General features: G+C 26.9%; 1 protein-coding gene across 1 annotated transcript in view; it reads right to left on the reverse strand.

Moving 5' to 3' along the window:
• LOC113364174 (diuretic hormone receptor-like) overlaps positions 1-22,793 on the reverse strand; it is a 191,234-nt gene that overhangs the window by 58,697 nt on the left and 109,744 nt on the right. Inside the window, exon 4 of the mRNA XM_026606654.1 lies at positions 10,604-10,612. Within this exon, the coding sequence (XP_026462439.1) occupies positions 10,604-10,612 (9 nt within the window). The remainder of the gene's footprint in view (positions 1-10,603; positions 10,613-22,793) is intronic.

Raw genomic sequence — 22,793 nt, forward strand, 5'->3', positions numbered from 1 at the left:
TTATTTTTTACTTAAATGCCATCTCGTACAATCGCGTGTGAACCTTACGCGCACTCTTTTATTTTATTCGATTTTTCAATTATTTTAACTTCAACATTTTCTACTTGTTTAATCCAGAATTTACCATGAGCCAATTCATTTTACAACTACAGAAACCAATTTATTTATTTTTACAAAATGTCATATTCCGCATCGAATTTCTGGAAACATATATTGTAAAAATAATAATACAACAGAATTCTCCTCTCCATCTACTATGGTCAACTTTATATAAAATGGAACTCTCTGGATTACTTTTAAGTATATTTACTTTTCACCTTTAACGAGTCTTGGAGAAAATCAAGGGGAAAGTCGAGGAGAAAAGTCTCTGCCGGATTAATTCTACGATCAAAAGAAAATCGGAGTCGGAAAATGGAAAGGGCAAAAAATATGTAATAAACACGTGGAAAAAATAAAGAAAAATGCATGTTGACATTATACTCTGAAGGCTGTCGGATTCTAAATACAATACTTAGCGACTTATGTAGGTGGCGCATTGCCACTTACACCAAGTTTCAATGGTTCTCTAGGTTTGTAATGAATTAATCAACTCACTTGAAGTAGAGGAACACCCAAACTGCCAGACCTAAAGCCACCAGGCTTATTGTGTATCCTATGTAATATATTATGCTGGGTATTTCTGTTCCTTCCAGAAAATCGTGAACAGGTAAATGTGTTATTCGTTTGCATTCTGAATAATTTGTGTAATTGTTCCAGGTTCCGTCCAAGTTGCAGAATTTCGTAGCATTTTCTGAAAAAGAAGAAAAATATTAGTACCAAATCATTATTTAACACCAAATAAAAATTATAAATAGAATACTATAGTTATCGTTAATTATACCAATAATTTAATTGACAGAAAAAATAATGAAACGTGTGGTGCCAATTGGTGGAACTTCTTGTAACGTGATTCATAATTTTTAATAGCTTTAAAATTTCTAAAAAACTCGGCTTTTTTGAAACTTTAGTTTTTTTTCAATTCTTGAAAAAATTAGACTTATAATTTAAAAAAATCAACAATTTTGAAAGTTTTTACATTTTTTTCGATAAAATGGACCTTCGAAAATTTTGAAATATTTGAAAATTTTAAAACTCATTTGAGCCGGTTGATCAGCAGTCTCGAAAACGTCGAGGAAATTTATTTGAACTATATAAGTGAACTTAAAACATCATGAATCTTGGTACGAAACCTAACGTATTTGTAATAAAACTTGTACTCATTATTCAAATCTTTATAAAATATCTAATAATTTGATATACATATATGTTTTGATAATCATTTTCATTTAGAATTAACTTGGTTCAAAAAATTCCAAAATATCATGCAAATTGGAGCACAGTAGTAAAGCACTAATTTAGTTGATCGTAGATTGAATAGTGCACATATGAACAGTAAACACAACAAAACTTGACAAAACACAAAAAAACTCAATACTGCTTGACACCAGGCTGCCCAAATCTGAAATTTCTTATTAAAACCCTATAGCTCTAATTACGAAAAAGTAATACTAAAATAATTATTATTGTAAATATTTTAGTAAAAATTTATTAAAAACAGTTTTACTATTACTTATTTATGGGACTTTATATATTTAATGTAGAAAATAGTCTGGCTAAAATTTTTCTTAATTATGAGATTAAATCTTACTCAGAAGTGTTAATAAAAACACTAGTAGTAATTAGATATATTCAAATTATTACAAAGAATATTACTTGAAAAAATATTATATTTATAATTGTATTTAAACAAAACTTTTTGTTACTCTTTTGTAATAATAATTATTAGAAAGATATTTTTAGAAATGTATGCAATTTATTAATACATTAGTACTTTTTTTTAAAGGAAGACTTTCCGTAGTAGAACAATTTAGAAAAATTAAGTAGTTTAACAAAGAGTCTTAATTCTTGAAAACTTGGAGCAATTGTGTAATTATTTTTGACCGTGGTCCTAGAACTATAATAATACGGCTACGAATCTAATTAATAAAAATTAACCACAATAACCCAAAAATGGTCACAATTTTACCAAAGCTCTAGTTTTTATTTAAAAGTTCAAAATTTCCGAACAACGTGAGATAAATTTTTTTCAGGACAGTCACTGTCAATACTATCATCCAGTTTCGGTTTGACGTTGAGTTCTGGGACACCCTATTTTTTATGATATACACCTATATATTAATAAATATATAACTAATTTTTGCACTAAATCTAAATTTACGTAAAAATAAATTAATAAAAAATTAATAATCTATATCTGTCTCATAAATACAAATCTTAATCCTTCTTGTGTTTATTATTGCAACAAGTAACAAGATAAGTATATTTTCCAATGCCGGCTTTGGAAATGAAATAATACGGATTAATTTTAAGTAGCTTATAATCTCACATGTTTCTCAAAGTGTACATTTAAATTTATAACATGATTGAATAGTATATTAGCATTAAGTATGCTAAGTACTTTACTATTTATAGAACCATTGTAAATTCTATAGAGCCTGGATTATCTGATACATTAAGAGATTATGTGTTTTGGGAAATGAAATGAAAATAATAAATATAATATAGAATAATTTAATAAATATAACGTTAAATTAACTCTTGCAAAACTTTGAAAATATTATTACAAATTAATGTATTATTTTTGGTAAAAATGAATATTCTATTTTTTCTGTTATTTATTCAATTTGTAGGAATTAATATGTAGGAATGATATATTATAATTTAGTTTAAAAAATTTCTGCTATCTAATATTATTATTATTCCAAAATCTGTTCTTTCTCGTCGAAGGATTTCAAATCTATTCGTTATCAGCAAAAGGATTCGCAAGAGTAATCCCTTTATCTGAAGAATAGACAAGAGGCCTAGTGTAGGCAATTCAAGTGTTATCTACGTCTAAGAACATCCTAAAAGGATACCTATACACTCCTTAAAATACGAACCTTTTTGTAAATCGTTCATGTTTTATGTAGATTTTGCAAAAAATATTCAAAAACCCGGTGGAAAAATATTGGATGCATAGGTGGATCGTTTATATTATAAATGATGAATATAAGCATTTTTTAAATACGATTTTTTTAAAGAGAAAAAATATTTTCCTTGAGTATCAGTATTCTTATCAACAATATTTATTTTGACTTGATGATTATAAGATTTTTCGAGACTTTGTTCATATTTTTGTTATTATTATTATAAAGTAATTCTTACACCTATCCTGACAACAGGTAAATCTGCAGAAAAAAATGGCATCAAAAATACAAAATATTCTGACCATCATTAGAGATGCTAAATGTAAATTGTGATTAAAAAATTACATACGTTTTTAAGTGTAATGTATGTAAGCATAAATTTAGGCAATTACTAGAAATAAATCTATAGTTTATATACTATTTCGAAAAATTACCTCTCTTTCAAAATTCAATTTTTTTTATCTGAAGTCAACAAATTGCAAGTAAAAGGTAAATTTGAATCGAATAGAATCTTGCCATAATTTCTGTCAATGAATACTTAATTTCTAAAGGATTTCTGGTAGATAAATTCTTCTGACATTAACAATAATCCAATGTCCAAAATCAGACATTTCTTGAGGAAAAATTAGTAATAATTGAAAAAGTAGCACGTCATTGGTTAATGTGACGTAATTGCGTCCAAAAATATTATATAAAATTTATTTCTGATACATTGAATCTAGAAATATCAACTCCTTAATAGTATCTAATAGATAAATCTTCCTGACAAAATTAGACATACATTCATGATGAGACTCAAAATAGGCTCAACGTAGAAATGCCAAAAATGCATCCAAAATTATATATGCAATATGATAAAAATGCGTCCGGAAATATAAACTCCTTAAAATATATCTAGTATATAAATCTTCGTGACAAAATTAGACATACATTTTTGGTGCAACTTAAAATGCGCACAAATATAGCAGAAATTGCATCTAGAAATATCAACATCGTAATCGATGTCTGATATATAAATCTTCCTAACAAAGTTAGACATAACTTTATGATGAATTTTAAAGTTGGCAAATGTAGCAGAAGTTGCATTTAGAAATATGAATTTTTAATCTAATTCTAACACATAAATCTTTTTGGCATATATTCTCCTACCTCCTACATAACACTTTCTCCTACTGAATTATACATTCCATAATCAGACGTCATCGACATTTGATCATATATTTGCGATCAAATTGCATTTTGATATATAAAGCCTTCTGTAAAATTGGACTGTTCTTGAAATCAGCCTAATATAAAAAAAAGTTATCCAGATTTGAAAATGAGATCATCATAATTCTCAAATGAAAATTTTGGAAGATAAATTCTCCTGCAATCCTAAAGTAGCTTTCATGATGAGAACAAGACCAATATTACCTGATACCAACAAACCATAAAAATGTTGCTCTTATAAACCAAATGTGGAAAATTGCATTTGGACAATTTATAAATGTGCTTCTCATCCCAAATATTGCTTTTAGGAACAACTGGCAAACAAACTCTTTATCGATGTCTCATATAGGGTGATTATATTAGCCATATCTCATGAGACAAAAAGAAAAAGCTTAAGATGGGCCAACTAAAATATAGCAAAATTTCATTTACCAATATCAACTTCTTAATCGATTTCTGATAGATGAATCCTTTTGACATCTATCCTAAAATCCTCTTATATTGGACATTAGAATCTATTCAATAGCTTCTAAGTTTTGACCTTTTAAGGGTGAAGGAAATGAGAAGATGCCAGATTGATATAAACGCTGATTCGACTTCACGGTTCGTCGATAGAATTCAATTCCGCAGATTGATTCGACATTGACATGGAAAGCTGCGGAAAATGTGAAATGGATAATTTTCCGAGTGTTAAAATAGAATTTTCTAGCAGGAGAGAGGTCTAAAAATAGGACTCTTGCACTGGATTTGTTGTCAGAAGTGGGATGCAATGGGAAAAGAAATACTTATGTAGTGATAGATTATGGTAATTGATCTACCAACGTCGCAATTTTCTGTGTTTTTTATAAATAAATTGAAATTTTATTACTCAAAATAGGGTTCATGATATTCCTAGTGTAGAATTTTTTTTTTATTTTTTCTTGAATTTTTTTAAGACTAACGCATTAGAAATGCACTAACACATATTTGCGAGAAAAGAAAAAAATTTCTATAAAAAAGGCAAGTTTCCTAATACAACATGTATACTTGAATTTTTATACCAAATATAATGTTTTAGATAGAGCTTATTAAATAATTATTTTAATACTTTATGTAAGATAATAGTGATGATTTCTAATCATGGATCTGATTTGTACTAAATAGAAAAAGGACAAAATAAATTCTTAAAAAAGAGAATTCTAAATAAATTTAAAAAATTCAGAAATGTTTGAAGCCATTTATATGATAACATTTTTTTCTAGATGTGTGAAATTGGACTTGCCTTCAAAAACGTTTTGCATTTGGAAAAATAGTAAATATAACTGTAGTTATAATTTTTATGCAGATAGATTAAGATAATTAAATGATTGAAAATTGGAAATTGAATCATTTTTCTATATATAAAATTTGATAAAAAATAGATTAAAAAAGGTCTAACATTTATACAAAATTTGTTGATATCATAAATGGGTTGCTTATGGAATAAGTGCATTAGTATATCAAAAGTTAGATGAATTAAGTGGCAAAAGTTGTTGAAATTCATATTAGTAATATTAATAATAATAATTCCATTAAAAATATATAAAGTATATTCATTTATAAAAATAATTAAATCTCCAAAGTTGTTGTGTGTAAATGTATTTATACTAATCAAATTTGATATCAAATTAGACATGAATAATTAATATGTAATACATAATAATTAGTAATTATTATATAACATGAATAATTATTACATCGTAAATATTATATGTATAGTTTGTACAATATGATCTTCAAATTGAATCAATTAATTTTGCAAATTGTAATTTGTGTTATAGTCAAATAACAAGGTGTAATTTATTTGAATTATTAATTTTAATTAATTTATTTATTATTGCTTTATTTGGAAATTATAGTTTATGCTTCAACTCTCAATAAACAAATAATGAGATATTTATTTTTATTCAATTAATTATTTTTTATTAATGTAATTAAAGTTGTGTATATAAAGTGGTGTAAATAAGTATCAGATAAAAGTAGTAAATTAAACAGAAAATATAAATGAATCAAAATATAATATATCAAGAAATAAGAATATTTATATTATAAAAAAATAATGAAATAAAACAAATTAGGAAAAAACCTAAAAAAGGCATAAACCATTTAAATAAATATATACTTTTATACGAGTAAGTACTTTTAGGGCAATATACGAAAGGAAAAAAACAAAGATTTATAAACGTCATCATCTAAAAAAAGTGAAAAAAATTATATATCCAGGTAATTATAAGATTTGTGGTTTGGTATAAAAACTATAAGTATAAGGGAAAAAATAACAATACAGCAACAGTCAACAATAAAAAATAATAAAAGATAGTAGAGATAATAAAGATAGAAACTAGATAATAATTAGAAAAATATAAGAAATATATATATATATATATATATATATAAATATATACATGTATACACATAACATCTACATATTCACAAGAATACATATATGCTTACTTTTATATATATTTGTACAAAAACCCTATTGTACGAAAATATTCTTAAAATATTATTAGAATTATATTTATTCATCTGTAATGATATGTAGGTATAATTTTGGCAGAATATTAAATTAAAACAGGTCGTATATAAATATGGAGTAACCCAAATATATCCGAGGAAAATTAATTATAAATGTACCATGGTACATGTATTAAATAAACACACGTTTCGGTCCATGTGCAATTCTTGCTCAGTGTGCCAAAATTAAATGGATTATTAAATGAATCATATTTTTGGTCCATAATAATAATAATTAAATATACATATATATATATATATATATATATACATTTTTTTTCTTTCAAAATTTAAAACTTTAACGACTGAGTTACCGACCCGGATTCCAAAGTTGAATGTTTAGATTGTGAGAATATAACAATATTGGAGGAAGTACAAGATTTTTTTTTAATTTTTCTATGTTTGTACATATTTATCAAATTATACAACAAATAGTCCTATTTCAATGATACTTTTACATCTTACTTCAAGGAGCAACTGTGTCAATAATTTTGTCTAGTAAAAGTTATACCAAAGCTTTAAGTACTTAAAAGCTCATTTGTTTCATGATAGTTATAATCAATACTGTTACCTCGTTTCGGCTTGACGTTGAATTCTTCTTTATTATTATACCTGTATAAAATATCATCAAAATATTAGAGAACATATAGACTTGATGTTAACTCCACTAAATAGTCTGAAGTACAGTCTGAGTATAAAAATTGAAATAATATTTTTAGAACAAAATATTTGAATTTTTATCACAGATACTGAATCTACGGTTTGGAATCTACCCTAATCTATAATAAACATTTTCTGTCCTTTGTCTCTAAATTTAGCTTTAATCATATTTATAGGGCTTATGGGCGATTTTCTATGCGTTGCACACCAACCTCGATCTACGCATAGTTTCAGGTTGTTGTCAATCAATACCGGTTGAGATATTGCCTGTCAAACCCAGATGAAAAACAGTCGAAGGTGAAATATTGAACAAATATTGAAATATGATTTGATAAAATCCAGTTTTGGTCATCATAAAATCCTGGTCGATCTACTGGAATCAAATATTTACTACTAAAATTTTACAATAGAAAGTTTACGTCATGGCAAGTTCCAAAATCAAGAAGTTTTGCATTATGAATGAATCCTTAAAAAATTACTTTATATTTTCAGGCAATCTCCGCAAATATAATAACATATATAAATATATAAATATATATATATATATATATATATATTTATATAGAAAAGTTATTTTCGTTGAAAGTTATGCTGAATGCAAAAGTTTTTCTTCCGGCACTTTCCGACCTAATGTTATTTCAGACATGTATTACAACTTCTGGAACTTTCTATGATGCATATTAACACTATATAATAATAAAGTTTTAATGAAATATATATATATATATATATATATATATATATATATATATATATATATATAATACAGTTGATGCTTCTATTAATAAGGGTACCGCCGGGTCTATACAATTTATCTTATTATATTTACGATATATTTTATTAATTGTAATATATCTTACTAAATATATTTTATTAGTTGTTATTATTAATTATTTTTAAAATTTTTAATGTTTATTTATGAGTATTCATAGATTTTTAGAGCATTCGAATTTTCTCTGTTTAAATTATAAACACGATTTTATACATCTATATTAAATTTTTCTTTTATAACTCAGATATAAAATTTTATATCAGATAAAATTGAAAATAAAATTTCCAGTATGTAGGGTAGGGCGGGGCTAGTTGAGCAAATTTTTACTTAAACGGATGTAGCTCCTCAACGAAAAGTCTCAATAAATTGCTATACGGCTTAATGGATTTGTTGTTTATTGCTTAACAAAAGTGTTAATACTATTTTTTGGTAATAAGTAAAACTTAAAAGCTACAGCTGTTTAAATGCAAAAAGTCAAGTATGCTCAATGTACCCCATAGGTTCAATGACGATTAGTGATGAAATAAAATAAGTTTTTAATAACCAGTTTTATATTTATTGTCTTTATTGTCAGAGAAAACAAAACTTATAGTAATTTTCTTTGAATATTTAACCAAAAGTAGAATCAACAAAACAATATCGTATCTTAGGAATTATTTTACCATTATATTCAGTATTTTTGTTTAAAATCATTATTTCTTTATATTATTACTCATAGACTTAGCTTAAATCTTAAAAATAATAATTAATTTCTGGAAGTTAATGGTAATTGAACAAGTTTAGCAACTATGCTCAACTAACCCCAACTCGTAATTTCAAAATAAAAGTGAGTTTATAAAAAAACTGTGAGAATTATACCCAGAATCTCTGTGCATATTAAAAGTACTATAATCATATGGAAGAATAAAATTTGTAAAAAAACACACTGTGTCAAGCATTGCAAGGGATAGTTGGTGTTTTTTGTATATCATAAATTTAAATAAATTATTAAAGAATGTGTAGTATATAAGTAACTGTTTTTGAAATTACACTGAAGATGAGACACACCATGGTCTCGAAACGTCTGTAATCATAAAATAAAGTTGTGTTAAACAAATCTGAGTGCTGTTTTGTTCATATTAAACAATTAATATATATATATACATATATATATATATCTATACATATAATATATATATATATATATATATATATCTATACAGGGTGTCCAAGATCTCAACGTCAAGCCAAAACCGGGTGATATTAATGATCATAGCTATCATAAAAAATTTAGAAAATAAATATCTGTTTAGAAATTATGAACTTTAAAGTTCAACCTACAGCTTTGGTAAAAGCGTGACCATTTTTAGATCATTGTCGCAAATATTTATCAATAATAACATATCTAGGACCACGGTCTAAAATAATGACACAAAATGGATCTAAATCAACCAAATAAACCAAAAAAGTTGACAAATTTTCACCAAAGCTCCAGTTTGCTATTACTCATAGTTTTAAAACATATTTCTACATTCTTTTCTCAAGATATATGATCATACTTTATAATCATGATTTATGATCAAGATACATGATCATGATTTATGATCAAGATATATGATCATGATTTATGATCAAGACTATCATCACGTTTCGGTTTGACGTTGAGTTCTTGGACACGGTGTATATTTATATTAGTCTTGATACGGTAATTCAAGAGAGAGTAGCTTAAGTAAAATGTGGTTTTGTTGGAACTATCTTAAAACTTATTGTTAGTACCACCTTCCAAATCTGTAGTTTGAAGTGTAGTTTTCTTACACTATGATAAATACTCGAACAAGTTGTACAAAAACTTGGGACTATTTTACAATTCGATCCACGTGCTGCACCTTGTGCAATGTAAAATGTAAAATGTAGTTTTCCTGGAAATTTGGAACTGGAACTACTCATGTACAAATTAATGTGTGCTGAATCTACAAGCAATATACAATCTAAATTGGTCAAATTTAAAGCCGATAGCGGCTGGGTACAAAAATTGAACATTTTGTAGATAAAGCTTATATAGTTTTACCGACATTGGTCTATATGGCTCATCCCACGCAAATAATTAAGCCTGGCCACAGGCATATCTGGCCATTTGGAAACAATGTTGCCTACAAATTGTTGAATGTTGGTCAGTTAATCTACCATAACTAATATTAATTATATTATTATAGTGATAGTTACTTCCAATTCTAAGAGTTTGGTACTACCTTAAAACTTAGTACCATTTTCCAAAATGTAGTTGGTAAGAAAATACTTGAACAAGTTGCACTTGGCATTACTTTCCAATTTTTTCCACAAATTTGTGCAATTTAAAATGTGTGGAATGTGCTTTTTGGAAACTTGAAATCAGAACTAACTTCTAATTCTACAAGCTTGATACTACCTTACAAATTAGTATCACCTTCCAATTCTGTGGTCAGAAGTGTAGTTTTCTCCAACTTGTACAAAACTTGGCATTTCTTTCCAATTCCATCCACGTGTTCCACCTTCTGCAACCTTTACCATCTAATCTCAGATAATATTTACCCTTATCCATAATATTCCAACAAATCCTCGTTACCATCGTCTCCAATTCTGCAGACAATTGCATATGCGATATCATTTCATTATCCATCGAACGGATTGAGTCCTATTCAATACCGTCGGCGGAAGTTAACTGCATTTCCCGGAAGATTTTCCTCCTACCGGAGCGTTAACAACTGCCGTTTTCCGGTATCCAGATTGCATTTTGAATAATTCAGCCGGAAGCCTCGGCAACATAAGCGGATCAGAAAGCAATCCGGAGATATTGTTGTTATATTTTGTCAACAATAATGCATGGATTTTGTCATTCTGTACATGTTGCATGATTAGGAGATTTATTTAATCCTTCCATATTAATAATTGCACGACGGTTTTATTATGAAGTAATAAAAGTTACAGAAGAATAATTTTGGTTTTTAATTTTGTATAATAAAAACTTTAGTTTCTAGAATCATTAATCAATTTGTGAATTAAACTACGAAAAATGCTTTTTTAACTTTCCGAAGGAGAAGTTTATGTTTTTATCAAAACATACGATTGGCTAATTTTATGTTTTTTCGACGTTTCAAGCCATTCTGATATCTCAATAATAAAACTTTAATTTCATAATTTCGAAATAAAATTCTCAACATTTTATAACACTGTATAAGTAACAATGCGATCAATACACTTCATTTTATAGATATCCTCGTACAGTATTTATTTTATTGGCGTATTTGATGGTAATAATAAAATACAAAGCAGCTATTTTCTAATATATATTTTATCGTTTCTGATACCTAAGCGTTAAATGTCAATATTAAACTATAAAAATGTTAAGTCTTGCTCGCATTTACGATATTTTATATCGGGAGAGATATTTGCGCAAGATATTATGGAATCAAATACTCTTGAGATCAATATTATCATTAGTAATCACATGGAAAAATCATAACTAGTTGGTATTGGTATTTTGCCTTGAGGCATGTTACATGAACTTTGCAATATGTGTAAATAATTGACTTAATCAATAAAAAAAAAATTAAATTATGAGTGATTAAAAGTATTGCGTGTAGATTTTTTACACATAATTGAAAACGAACGAACACGTTAACTCGAAGTATTTTCTAAAAGCAAATTTTCACAAATCAATAATTTTTATAATTGAACCAGTTACCGTAGGACTTTAATGGTTTAGTATGTTCATTAATACTAAGTTCTCTATCGTTATACCAAGTTAATCGTCTAATTTTAATTTTAACAAACGTCAAAACAACTACTCATTTTCTCAAACATTTGTGAATTTTTAAAATTAAACTACTTGTCGTGAGGCAGTATTATTTCAGGAAGTTCTATAAGACCATGATATATATTACCAAAAAAGTTCCATAAAAATAGGCTTGAAATTTTTTTTAAACAGTTAATTACAAGAAAAATCAATATCATTCCAAACTAATATCTTTCGAACAGTTTTTGATTTTTTAAAATCGATTAGGTAGTATGATCTTAAATGTGGACGAAAAATTGAACCATTTTTAACAAATTACAAAGAAACAATTCGGCAGATTTGATGGATCTCATCGAGATACATCAAATGGCTTTTCAATTTCTGAAATCGGTTCAGGCATTTTTGAGCAAACGTCGATCAAAGGTTTAATTTTGACAAATGCCAAAAAAACGATACTAATTTTTGCAAACGTTAAGATTTTTTTCACTGTTCAACGATTTACAAAGAAATTTATAAGAAATGTATGGCTGATCGTCGCGCAAAATTGATAAACGCTCATCGAGGTGCATCGAATGGCTTTTAAATTTATAAAATCGGTTCAGCCGTTTTTTGAGAAAACGTCGATTTACGGCGTTTTCTGTTCACACACACATATTTTTTCCAAATTTGGTCTCATTCGATTCAGAATGGCTTGAAACGTCGAGAAAACATGAAATTAGCGAATACGACTTTTTTATGAAAACAAACTTCTTCTTCGGGAAGTTAAAAAAGCATTTTTCGTAGGCTTATTGGTTAGAGCTTTGGTCTTGCAAACTTAAGATATTTAAATCACCTGAGATCAATACAATGTGTTAACTAACTATAAACACTAAACACCTTAGGAGATGAAATTATGTAGTAGTCATTATGAAGTACCATACAAGCTATTTTTAACTTCCCGTAGGGCAAGTTATAGTAATCGCAAAAAATCAAAAATAAAAATTTGTATATATCTTTACGTTTCAAAGGTTTCTGAACATTTTGGCATGACTTAGAAAAAATCGATGTATGTGTGTGTGTGGATACAAATTTTCGTCGACGATTTCGGGAACACCGATCAACCTATTTGAATAATTCAAGAAACATTCGATTTGTATTCATGGAGACATGCTGAATAGTTTTTACCGAAGGCAGGTCTAGCGGTTCCCAAGATACGGTGCATAAAGCGCCAAAAACGGTAACTCAGTTTTTAAGAAAACAGAGCGTCCGAATTTAATAATTCAAAAAACATTGTACTTGTATTGACAAGATAAAGAACTGATTGAATTTTTGGAAACGCAGGTCCAGCGGTTATAGACTCTCAAAAAAACAAGTTAAAAAAATGTCATTTGGCGGTAAAAATGTTGATTGGACATATGTATATCAAATTATCAGATATTTTAGAGATTTTAATAATGTGTACACATTTTGTGTAATTTTTTTTGGGTTCCGTACCAAGATTTTTAGTTACGGTACGGGAAGTTCCAGCAATTTGCCTTAAGACACAATGGCATGCACTACACTAGTTTATCAATTTTATCAAGAATTTTCCACGTATTTCTTAAGTAAATATTTATTTCTAACAAAGATTTTTATCCAGTACAACCAGAGGTCAAGTCAGTTGATGTTCATCTTTTGAACCCTCGTCTTCTATTTGTCACTTAGTCGTCGTCCATTTGTCATGGCAGAGTACAAGTTGCATGTAAATTTCACATACTACATACTACATACTACCCCCTTAAGACCCGGTAGCAATATAAAGTGCATGATGCTTACATACATACGATATTCGTATGCATTGAAAATAATGGGAGAGCTGGTAGAAAAATTAGAAAAAAAATGAAAAAAATAATTCAAAATCGGTGTAATCCAAATCATTAGAAGTTACTAATACTATTTGGTATTAAAATCATCCGCAATGACCACAAGATTCTAGGAGTAGGATTTACACATATGTTTGTTATCCTAAATCCTCAGATCGATCCTTGACAATGATATAAAATTTGAAATATTGAGTTAAAAATTAAATAGAATTTTAATTATTTTAAAATATAAAAATGCTTACAAATAGTAGTAAATTTAAATGCTAAAAATAGTAAATTTAAAATTAAATAGAATTTGATCATATTTAGAAGAAAAGATGAATGAAGAAATCAGTTGTAAAAAGCAAAAAAAAGCTAATAGGATAGAATAGGGTATATATAGAATCAAAATATAGTATAGGTTACATATAAAAATAGTGTAGAATATATAAGAACATAGTGTAGAATATAAAAATAAAATCTAATATTAATTAATAAGATATTGTAGGTGACTAATTCCTCAAAGAGTAAGCAAGGCCGATATAAAAAAAGATCATATAAATTTTGAAGGAAGTGTAAAATATTGTTATCAGCCCTAATATTTTTCGATGGATGGATGCATGGATGCATATATATATATATATATATATATATATATATATATATATATATATATTGCATATGCATCCAACGTAAATAACGATCGGCAGCAGAAAATAAACTACATGAGAAACTGATGAAATTGATGAAAACCAGATATAATGTTGCAGAATAATTTATAGGAGGTTGAAGATAAAATATATGATATTTACCAGATTTATAAATAGTAAAATCTCTCACAAATTGAAATCAGATGGATTCGGTTTACTTATGTATTTATTCACAAGATAATTGTGTTCAGTGGTAACTGAGATAAATTTTTACTACTGCACCAGAGGCAAGATCATTTTGTTTTCATATTAAAAAAAACAATCAAAACTTGCTCGAAATTTAATGAATAGAATTTTAATGAATCGATAAATCGGACTATTTATTTTCAATAAAACAATACAATTTGACCAATTTAAATAAAAAAGTGATAAATGGTATTTTGTTTTCACCCAAGTTGGAGATTTTCAAATAATCATCATATGAATCGAATGAACAAGCAAATAAAATTTGGAAGTTGGCATGAATTGACCAGGAAACTACAAAATAATGTAAAAAGAGTTTTAATAAAAATACTGTTGAGTATTAGAAATGTTGGATATTTTAAAGTTTTTTAATAAAATTTTATCGAACATTGATCAATCAAAATTATTTGACAAAACTAGTAAGTAAAACTATTTCTAATTATTTCTATTCATGAAACAAAAATCTGACATGAACAGAATTCAATTCATATTGCAACTAAATAAAAATGATCTATTATGGAATGGTATATAGATTATTTATATAATTATTATTATTGTATGATTAGTTTAGTTCTTCAATATGTTAAGCATCATATCTTGGTTTTCCTGTTATTTTTTATTGTAATTTCAAGAATTCTTTTCAAAACATGTAGTTTTAATATTGAACTGACTTATAATCAAATGATATTAATTATAAGTATGTGCACTTGAACAATCAAAAAAATTGGGAAAAAATGCCAAGAAATTGATATTTAATGTATAGAATTATAATTTTATTAAGTCTTTGACAAGAATATATTCTTGTATATATTATATATTATAATCAAATGATATTAATTATAAGTATGTGCACTTGAACAATCAAAAAAATTGGGAAAAAATGCCAAGAAATTGATATTTAATGTATAGAATTATAATTCTATACATTAAGTATCAATTTCTTGGCATTTTTTCCCAATTTTTTTGATTGTTCAAGTGCACATACTTATAATTAATATCATTTGATTATAATATATAATATATACAAGAATATATTCTTGTCAGAGACTTAATAAAATTATATTTATTGAAAAATGAATAAATAAATTTAAAAAAGCTCAAAAATTTAGTTTGAACAGATAAATATAAGTTGGGATATAAGATAATATTTCTTACCCTTACGAAATTTTATTAGGATTAATTTTAGCAAATAATGTTCAATATGAGTTCTAAATACTAATAATGATTTATAAATATTTAAATACTAATTAATATTAAATTTATGTTTATTTTTTTGTATTTTGTAAAAATAATAACCAAGACTATTTGTCGAGTACAAATCTTTTTTTTTCAATTTAAGATACTCTCAAGGTAAAATTTCTTTACATCCCAGATAATACTAATAATATCCAGAGCTTATTCTGTATATTATCCATCTACATTTTAATGAATATTCAGAAGCATACAAAAGACGTGATATCTGGAATAAGAAAATATAATCAAGTTTTCTTAGAAAATACATTCTCTTTACACCAGGCATCACGTTATTAGAATAACAAATTCAAGTTTTTCTTGGATGTATTTCTTTTTTTGAAACAGGAAGGAAGACGTGGGATGTACAATTTTATTACTGAACTTAATAAAATACACAATAAGCAGAAATATATGATTAAAATGAAAAAATGTTTTATAAAAAAAAAATCTGATTTTTCATGAATCACCGATACACATTTCATAAAACACTATACTTTGAATTGAATTTTTAACCAATATAAACAAATATCCAATCACATCCTTGTGACTGCTGCTGTTTACATAACCTGTAATTTAAATTCCAGCGAAACTCCTTAAAGCTCTGGAAAACCGATTTCCTGTTTCTCGGTAATAGTTTTCCTTTGATCTAGCCACTTTTCTTGTACCTGCAGCAGGTTATTACGCTTTATAATTAAGTTTTGAGACACATACGAAAGCTTTTACGGTAAACAAGAAGAAATTTAGATAAATGTCGTATTAGCTTTAAACTTAACTAGGAAAGTTTGGTATATGAAACTTTGATAGTTATGGTGAATAATTTATATTGGCGGAATTAGATTCTTGTATAAAGGTACAAGATTGAAACTCGAGCTCTAGTACATTATAATATAATAATATTAGTACTTGATATATTATTTCTGAAAACCAAATTCCATAACAACCAATCCCTTGTTTCCTATTTCCTTATTACTCCTGCTAGTTCGCCTCTGTCACAAAACCCATATATATTTATTCCAAGAAAAATGTAATATCCTTCTGCTCATGATGTTAATTGCATAATTCAAGAAAAGCTTTTGTGCCATGACATCAGAAGTTAATAACATAAAGCATAAAGTATAAAGTTGTGCTTTCAATGTAGAAAACAGAAGCTTTCATCCTGGTTTATGCAGGACCATTATACTCCTTTGGCTAATTACGGAATCCTTGTACATATTACATATAACACTTCAAAGGGAATCATGATCCTTGATATGTTTATAAGATCGGAATATGAAAATTATTATGAACATTGATTAGGTAATTTGATTTATTATTTTTACCCAGTTGGACAAAAGTGGTTGAATACATTTTCAATTATGCTCAAATTTTACTGGTTTTCCAGTGTGATCCTTGGTTTCCAAATTACTGGATATAATGTCAATATGTTGACGTTTTTTAAATTAGCATCATCACAACAAATATATAATATAACAGATATAGATGATAATTGACACGTTATCTATAAAATTTGCAACTCCTGTGATTTTTACAACTCTTATATCTATCTTATATCCATTTAGGCCAAATTGCGCTCTATCTAAAAAACAATATTTAGAGCTAAAACTTTCTGAGAATTATTTTTTATCAATTTGGAACCATTTGAGCCCTTGGGAGCAAGGAAATTCGAAAATGTCGATATTAAGGACTACCCTATATAATTGACAAAATATACTCCCTATCGTCTTAGTGGATGCAATTTTTGATCAAAACTTTGCCTGTATCCGAGCTTAAAGCTCAATCAGCTTTTCAAAGTTTGCCTGCAAGATGCATTGATCGTCTTTGGAATTAATTTTGTATTTGTGATGTCGCTGCATCTATTGCATATTAATGTAGATGAATTTCAAGGTGGAATTTGAATCACCTTAATGAAATAATAGGATTACGTGAAAATTTGAAAAATATTTGTGATAATAAAAAATTTTATTTAAAAATGTAGAGGTTTGTGTACTTATGAACTATTCATAGTTATCTTCAGACTTTATTGGTACATTAATTATGATAGAGTACAAGTATCACAAATACTTTTATGCCTGGATGAGTTTTTGGAATCATGACTATTTTTGATGTCTTGATGATTCTGTGCTGCCTTGACACTTTTAATGTTGGTTGAGATTTTGGAGCATTAATTAGACTTTGGTGCTTCAGTGTTGTATATTTTGGAACCCTGAAGGTTTTATGCTGTTTGATAGCTGTTTAGAAGATTTTTTGTTGCCGTAATATATTTCATGGCACATTGATAATTCTTAGTACTTTATAACAGTTTGGTGTCTTGATGATTCTTTGGAAACTTGATAATTTTTTGTCATTTTCATAATTTTCGAATCGCTTGTTGGTCATTTATTTGATAATTATTTGATGCCTAGTTGATACTTTAGCCTCTTGCTGATTATATTGTCAGTTTAGTGATTTAATTATTTTGATGCCTTAATAATTTTCTGTTTAGAGCCCTTATTACAATTTGGTGTCGTGATGATTCTTTGACACCTTGATAATATTTGGGCATCTTCATAAATTTTTAGTCGCTTGTTGATTAATTGGTGCTTCTATAATTATTTGATGCACTGATGATTCATTAGTCTGTTGCTAATTCTTTGGTGACTTGAAATACCTTAGTTGCATTGATATTTTTTTTATGTCTTAATGATGATTTAATTCTTTGCTAATTTTTCATCATTTAATTATTCTATTATATCTTGATGATTTGTTTAGTACTTTTATATTTTTTGTTGTCTTGGAACTTTGATACCTTTATTATTTTTAGTACTTTGAAAATTTTTTGATATCTTAACAATTCTTTGGTATTACGATTGTCCTTAAATGTGTTCTTGATTCATTGGCACTTTGATGATAACCAAAAACTATAATGATGGCCTAAAATTATAATAATGGGCCGAAAATCAAAATTGAGAATTTATGCTTTTCTTCACGTTTCAGAGGTTTCTGAACATGTTGGCATACCTCAGAAAACATTGATATGTGTGTGTGTGTGAAGACAATTTTCCGTCGACGTATGGATGAACCGATTTGAAACATGCAAAAGCAATAGATTTCTATTGATAAGGTGATGTGCTGATTTCTTTTTGGCAAAGGCAGATCCAACCGTTACGGAGATACGCAGCAAAGAGTGCAGAAACGGAGCATCCGATTTGAATGATCCAAAAAACATACTGCTTGTTATGGCAAAACAAGAAAAAAAATTATTTCAAACTTTTTTTTAAAAAAAAAAAAGTTGTATATCAATAATAATTCAGATTTTAACTTTGTTCAGTTTATATAATTCTTATAAATATTAGACAATGTTAAAGTATGTATAATTATCTATTTGAAAACATATAATATTCCTCAAACATTTCGTTACGGTACGGAAAGTTCCAGCAATTTGCTTAAGGCACGATGCCATACACCACTAGTTATAAATATTAGTTGATATTCGAGCAGCTATTTATTATTACATTTGATGATATTAATTATGTATCATTCAATATATCGATCTTAGCTGATATTTCATCGGTCAAAACCAGAAACGCTTAAACTTCGCAGATTAATGTTTTTTGCACTTCTGCATAAAAAGAATAATCCAATTTCTCAATTTGTCCTATTTTCATAGAAGTGGATTCACGGCAGCTTTGGCTTTCGTTTTGCATCCTTTTTTGGTCATTATCTCTATGAGAACTAAACCACCTCGTTATCGTTAATGATCGAAAACCCGCGGGTTGTTAAGTTGGCAGGTTTTTTCCTTTAATAGTAGGAGAGCTGGTGAACGATTTAGTGATATTTTGATAAATTTATTTTTTGATATTATTTTATTTTGATTTTTTTTGTCTATTTATTTGGTTCGACGTCCGAAATAACATTCAAAAATATTGATTACAACTTGCTTATGAATAATTGTCATTGCTAATGAACAATTATCCGACCATGTTAGCTAATTTATTATAATTATTTTTTTTATTATCATTATATCTTATTTTCACCGTTATTTAATACTTTCACAATGTACCTTTTCGGCGGACTATTGTAAATCCAATTTACTGAATGTCCTATACTGGACAGTTGTAAATAAAAGAGTTAATAAAAAAAAAAAAAAAAATTAATACTTTCATCCAGATTGCTCCATATATAATATAACCAAAGCCTACTATGTAACTATATAATTATATTTACAAATTGATAAATAGTATTCAATATGATTTATTTTTTGTTCAATCATTTGGATATATTTAGAATTTTAGATTATTGATACAATTTATTTATGATTTTTTTTATTGTTTGTACAGCAATCAGAACTCTTATATGTTCATAAGCTGTTTTATTGTTATAATTATTTAATTATACTAATTTGTGATAGTATTCTGCAGATAATAGAATAGCTAATTATGTAATTTTAATTTTAACAAAGTACTAAGTGCAATTTTTCACTAGTTTATCAATTAAGCAATCTACCTAATATTCTCATTGATAGTTCTTTTAAATATTTAATTATGTAGACCTTGTGTTATTTCTGGGTACTTTAGAGACTTAAATTATTTTGGGTATTGAATAATTAAATTATAAATATTTAATATGGCAACGGCTGTATATAACTTCTACGTTCCCAGATACAAATTTGAAACTATAAATAATAAATAAGTACTGAGAGGCTTGCTCTAAAATAACTAATTTATATTTGGAAATTACTTGAGAATTTATTAAAGCTTTTGAAAATTGAAACTTATTGTGAGTTTGAATAGAGCTTATTACAGATATTTGAAAAAAAAGTTACATTTTTATATTTTTTTACGTTTCTGGGAATATAAAACAAGATTTTTTATCTTCGTATGCATTTGACTTTATAATGTAACTTTTTTATATAATGTAAATAAAAAATGATTTGAACTTTTTTTGATTGTAACTGATGATACTTTCAGTATGTTTAAAAAAACTAAATATTTTGGAGTAATAATTAGGTTTGTTCTGTGTTTATATTTAATAATGTTTCTATATGTGAAAGTTAATTACCTAATACAATCATCTGTTAAACAATACAATTAGAGCCAGATACAGAATAATTATAAACTGGAATTAAAAAAAAAAATTTTAGGAATCTTCAGAATTATTCTTTTTTTTGTTGCATTTATATAATGCACTGTCTTCTCTTTTCGTTATTGATTTAAAATAAGTACCAATTCTTCTTTATTTTTTTGAACTGAACTGAACTAAGTAGAAATTATATAACAATATCTTTTTTTTATAAGTATCATACAAAAAAACTTTAAACAAGTGACTTCTACAAAAGTCTATGTCTAGTATGATTAATATTTATATCGCAAATTATAATTTTGCAATAATATATATTGGGTTTAAAAAAAACTGAATAGATCATTTTATTGTCGAGAATTGTGGTTCAAGTTAATATTTATATTTCATATTATTAATGCGTTTCATAATTTTGCAATAATATGTTTTATGGTAGGTGATGTTTCATCTGCGATTTTGAATTAATGGTTATTTTACGTTCTATATTTGAATTAAATACAAACAATGATTTTATTGGCAGAATTACAATGTAACGAACCGAGCTATTCATTATGTGGAGCGAAGACTATTCCAGGTTTTACGGCTTTCAGCTATTTTATGGGATCATGTACTATATATCACACTACATATACTATATTATATATATATATATATATATATATATATATATATATATATATACATATATGTATATATATCAGGGCGAGTCAAATTGTTCCCAAGAAATCACAACCCAGAAGTAATTTTCTTACGAGCAAATTTTTAAACAAACAATCCTCCATGTTTTTGAATATTAAGTTACAAAAATTTCCTGTTACATAAGACATTGCATTTTGCATTTTTAGAAATTGTGAGTTCAAACGATTTTTTTTTAACTTTTTCTGAACCTTTTAATAAAAATGTGTGTGTGTTTTTTGTGTGGATACAATTTTTCGCCCACGATTTTCGGCAAACGGATTAATTGATTTGAATTGCTCGATTCCTATTGATGGAGAGATGTGCTAATTAGTTTTTGGCAAAGGCAGGTCATGTCGTGTCGGAGATATGGAGCAAAGAGTATAAAGTATGAAAGGTAAGTTTTTGAGAGAACGGAGCATTCTATTTGAATGATTCAAAAATTATTTCGCTTGATTGAATAAAAATATATTGCAAAGGCAGGTCCAGCGTTTTGGAAATCCAGGAAAAATAAACTAAAATATCCATTTTTAAAACAATAAAATTTTCGAAAAATTACAGTTTTTTAAATAATAACAGTAACTTTTAAATATTCTTTTCAATCATTTTCATGTTTTTCAATATTCAAATTTTGCAAATATTTTCCTAATTGTCATGTTCGAAAAAATTCAAAATTCTCAAAACAATATAACTTTTGCTTTCTGAGCTTTAAAAAAATGTTTATTTCTGGAACAAAAAAGCAAGTTTCCTTACTGCGCGATGCCATGTACCACTAGTTAAAATATTATAGACCTATGAGAAGTTCAATTATAAATAATTAATTATTATTGCATTTGTCGTAAACTGCCCATTCAATTTCATTGAATTAGATTAAAGCATGGTTTCTTAAACTATGGGTCGCGACTCCAAAATGATTGTTTTTGTGTTCTCCAACTCCACGAATTCTCAAACTATATACATAGTTTTCATATGTAATATGTATATGTATATTATTATCAAATATAATAAAATATTTAAATTATTAATTTTATTTTTTATATCTGTGATGTGGTCGTCAAGAAACTCGCAGCCATAATGCCAAAAAACTGTAAATAGGGTCCCGAAGGACCAAAGTTTAAGAAGCCCTGGATTAAAGAAATTTGAGTTATCAATTAATGAATATTATTAATAAATTCAATAATTTTT

This window comes from Ctenocephalides felis, unplaced genomic scaffold (genome assembly GCF_003426905.1).
Source record: "Ctenocephalides felis isolate EL2017-DRISC unplaced genomic scaffold, ASM342690v1 CF-g0.4_SCAFFOLD_00845, whole genome shotgun sequence".
In the NCBI taxonomy this organism is placed as follows: domain Eukaryota; kingdom Metazoa; phylum Arthropoda; class Insecta; order Siphonaptera; family Pulicidae; genus Ctenocephalides; species Ctenocephalides felis.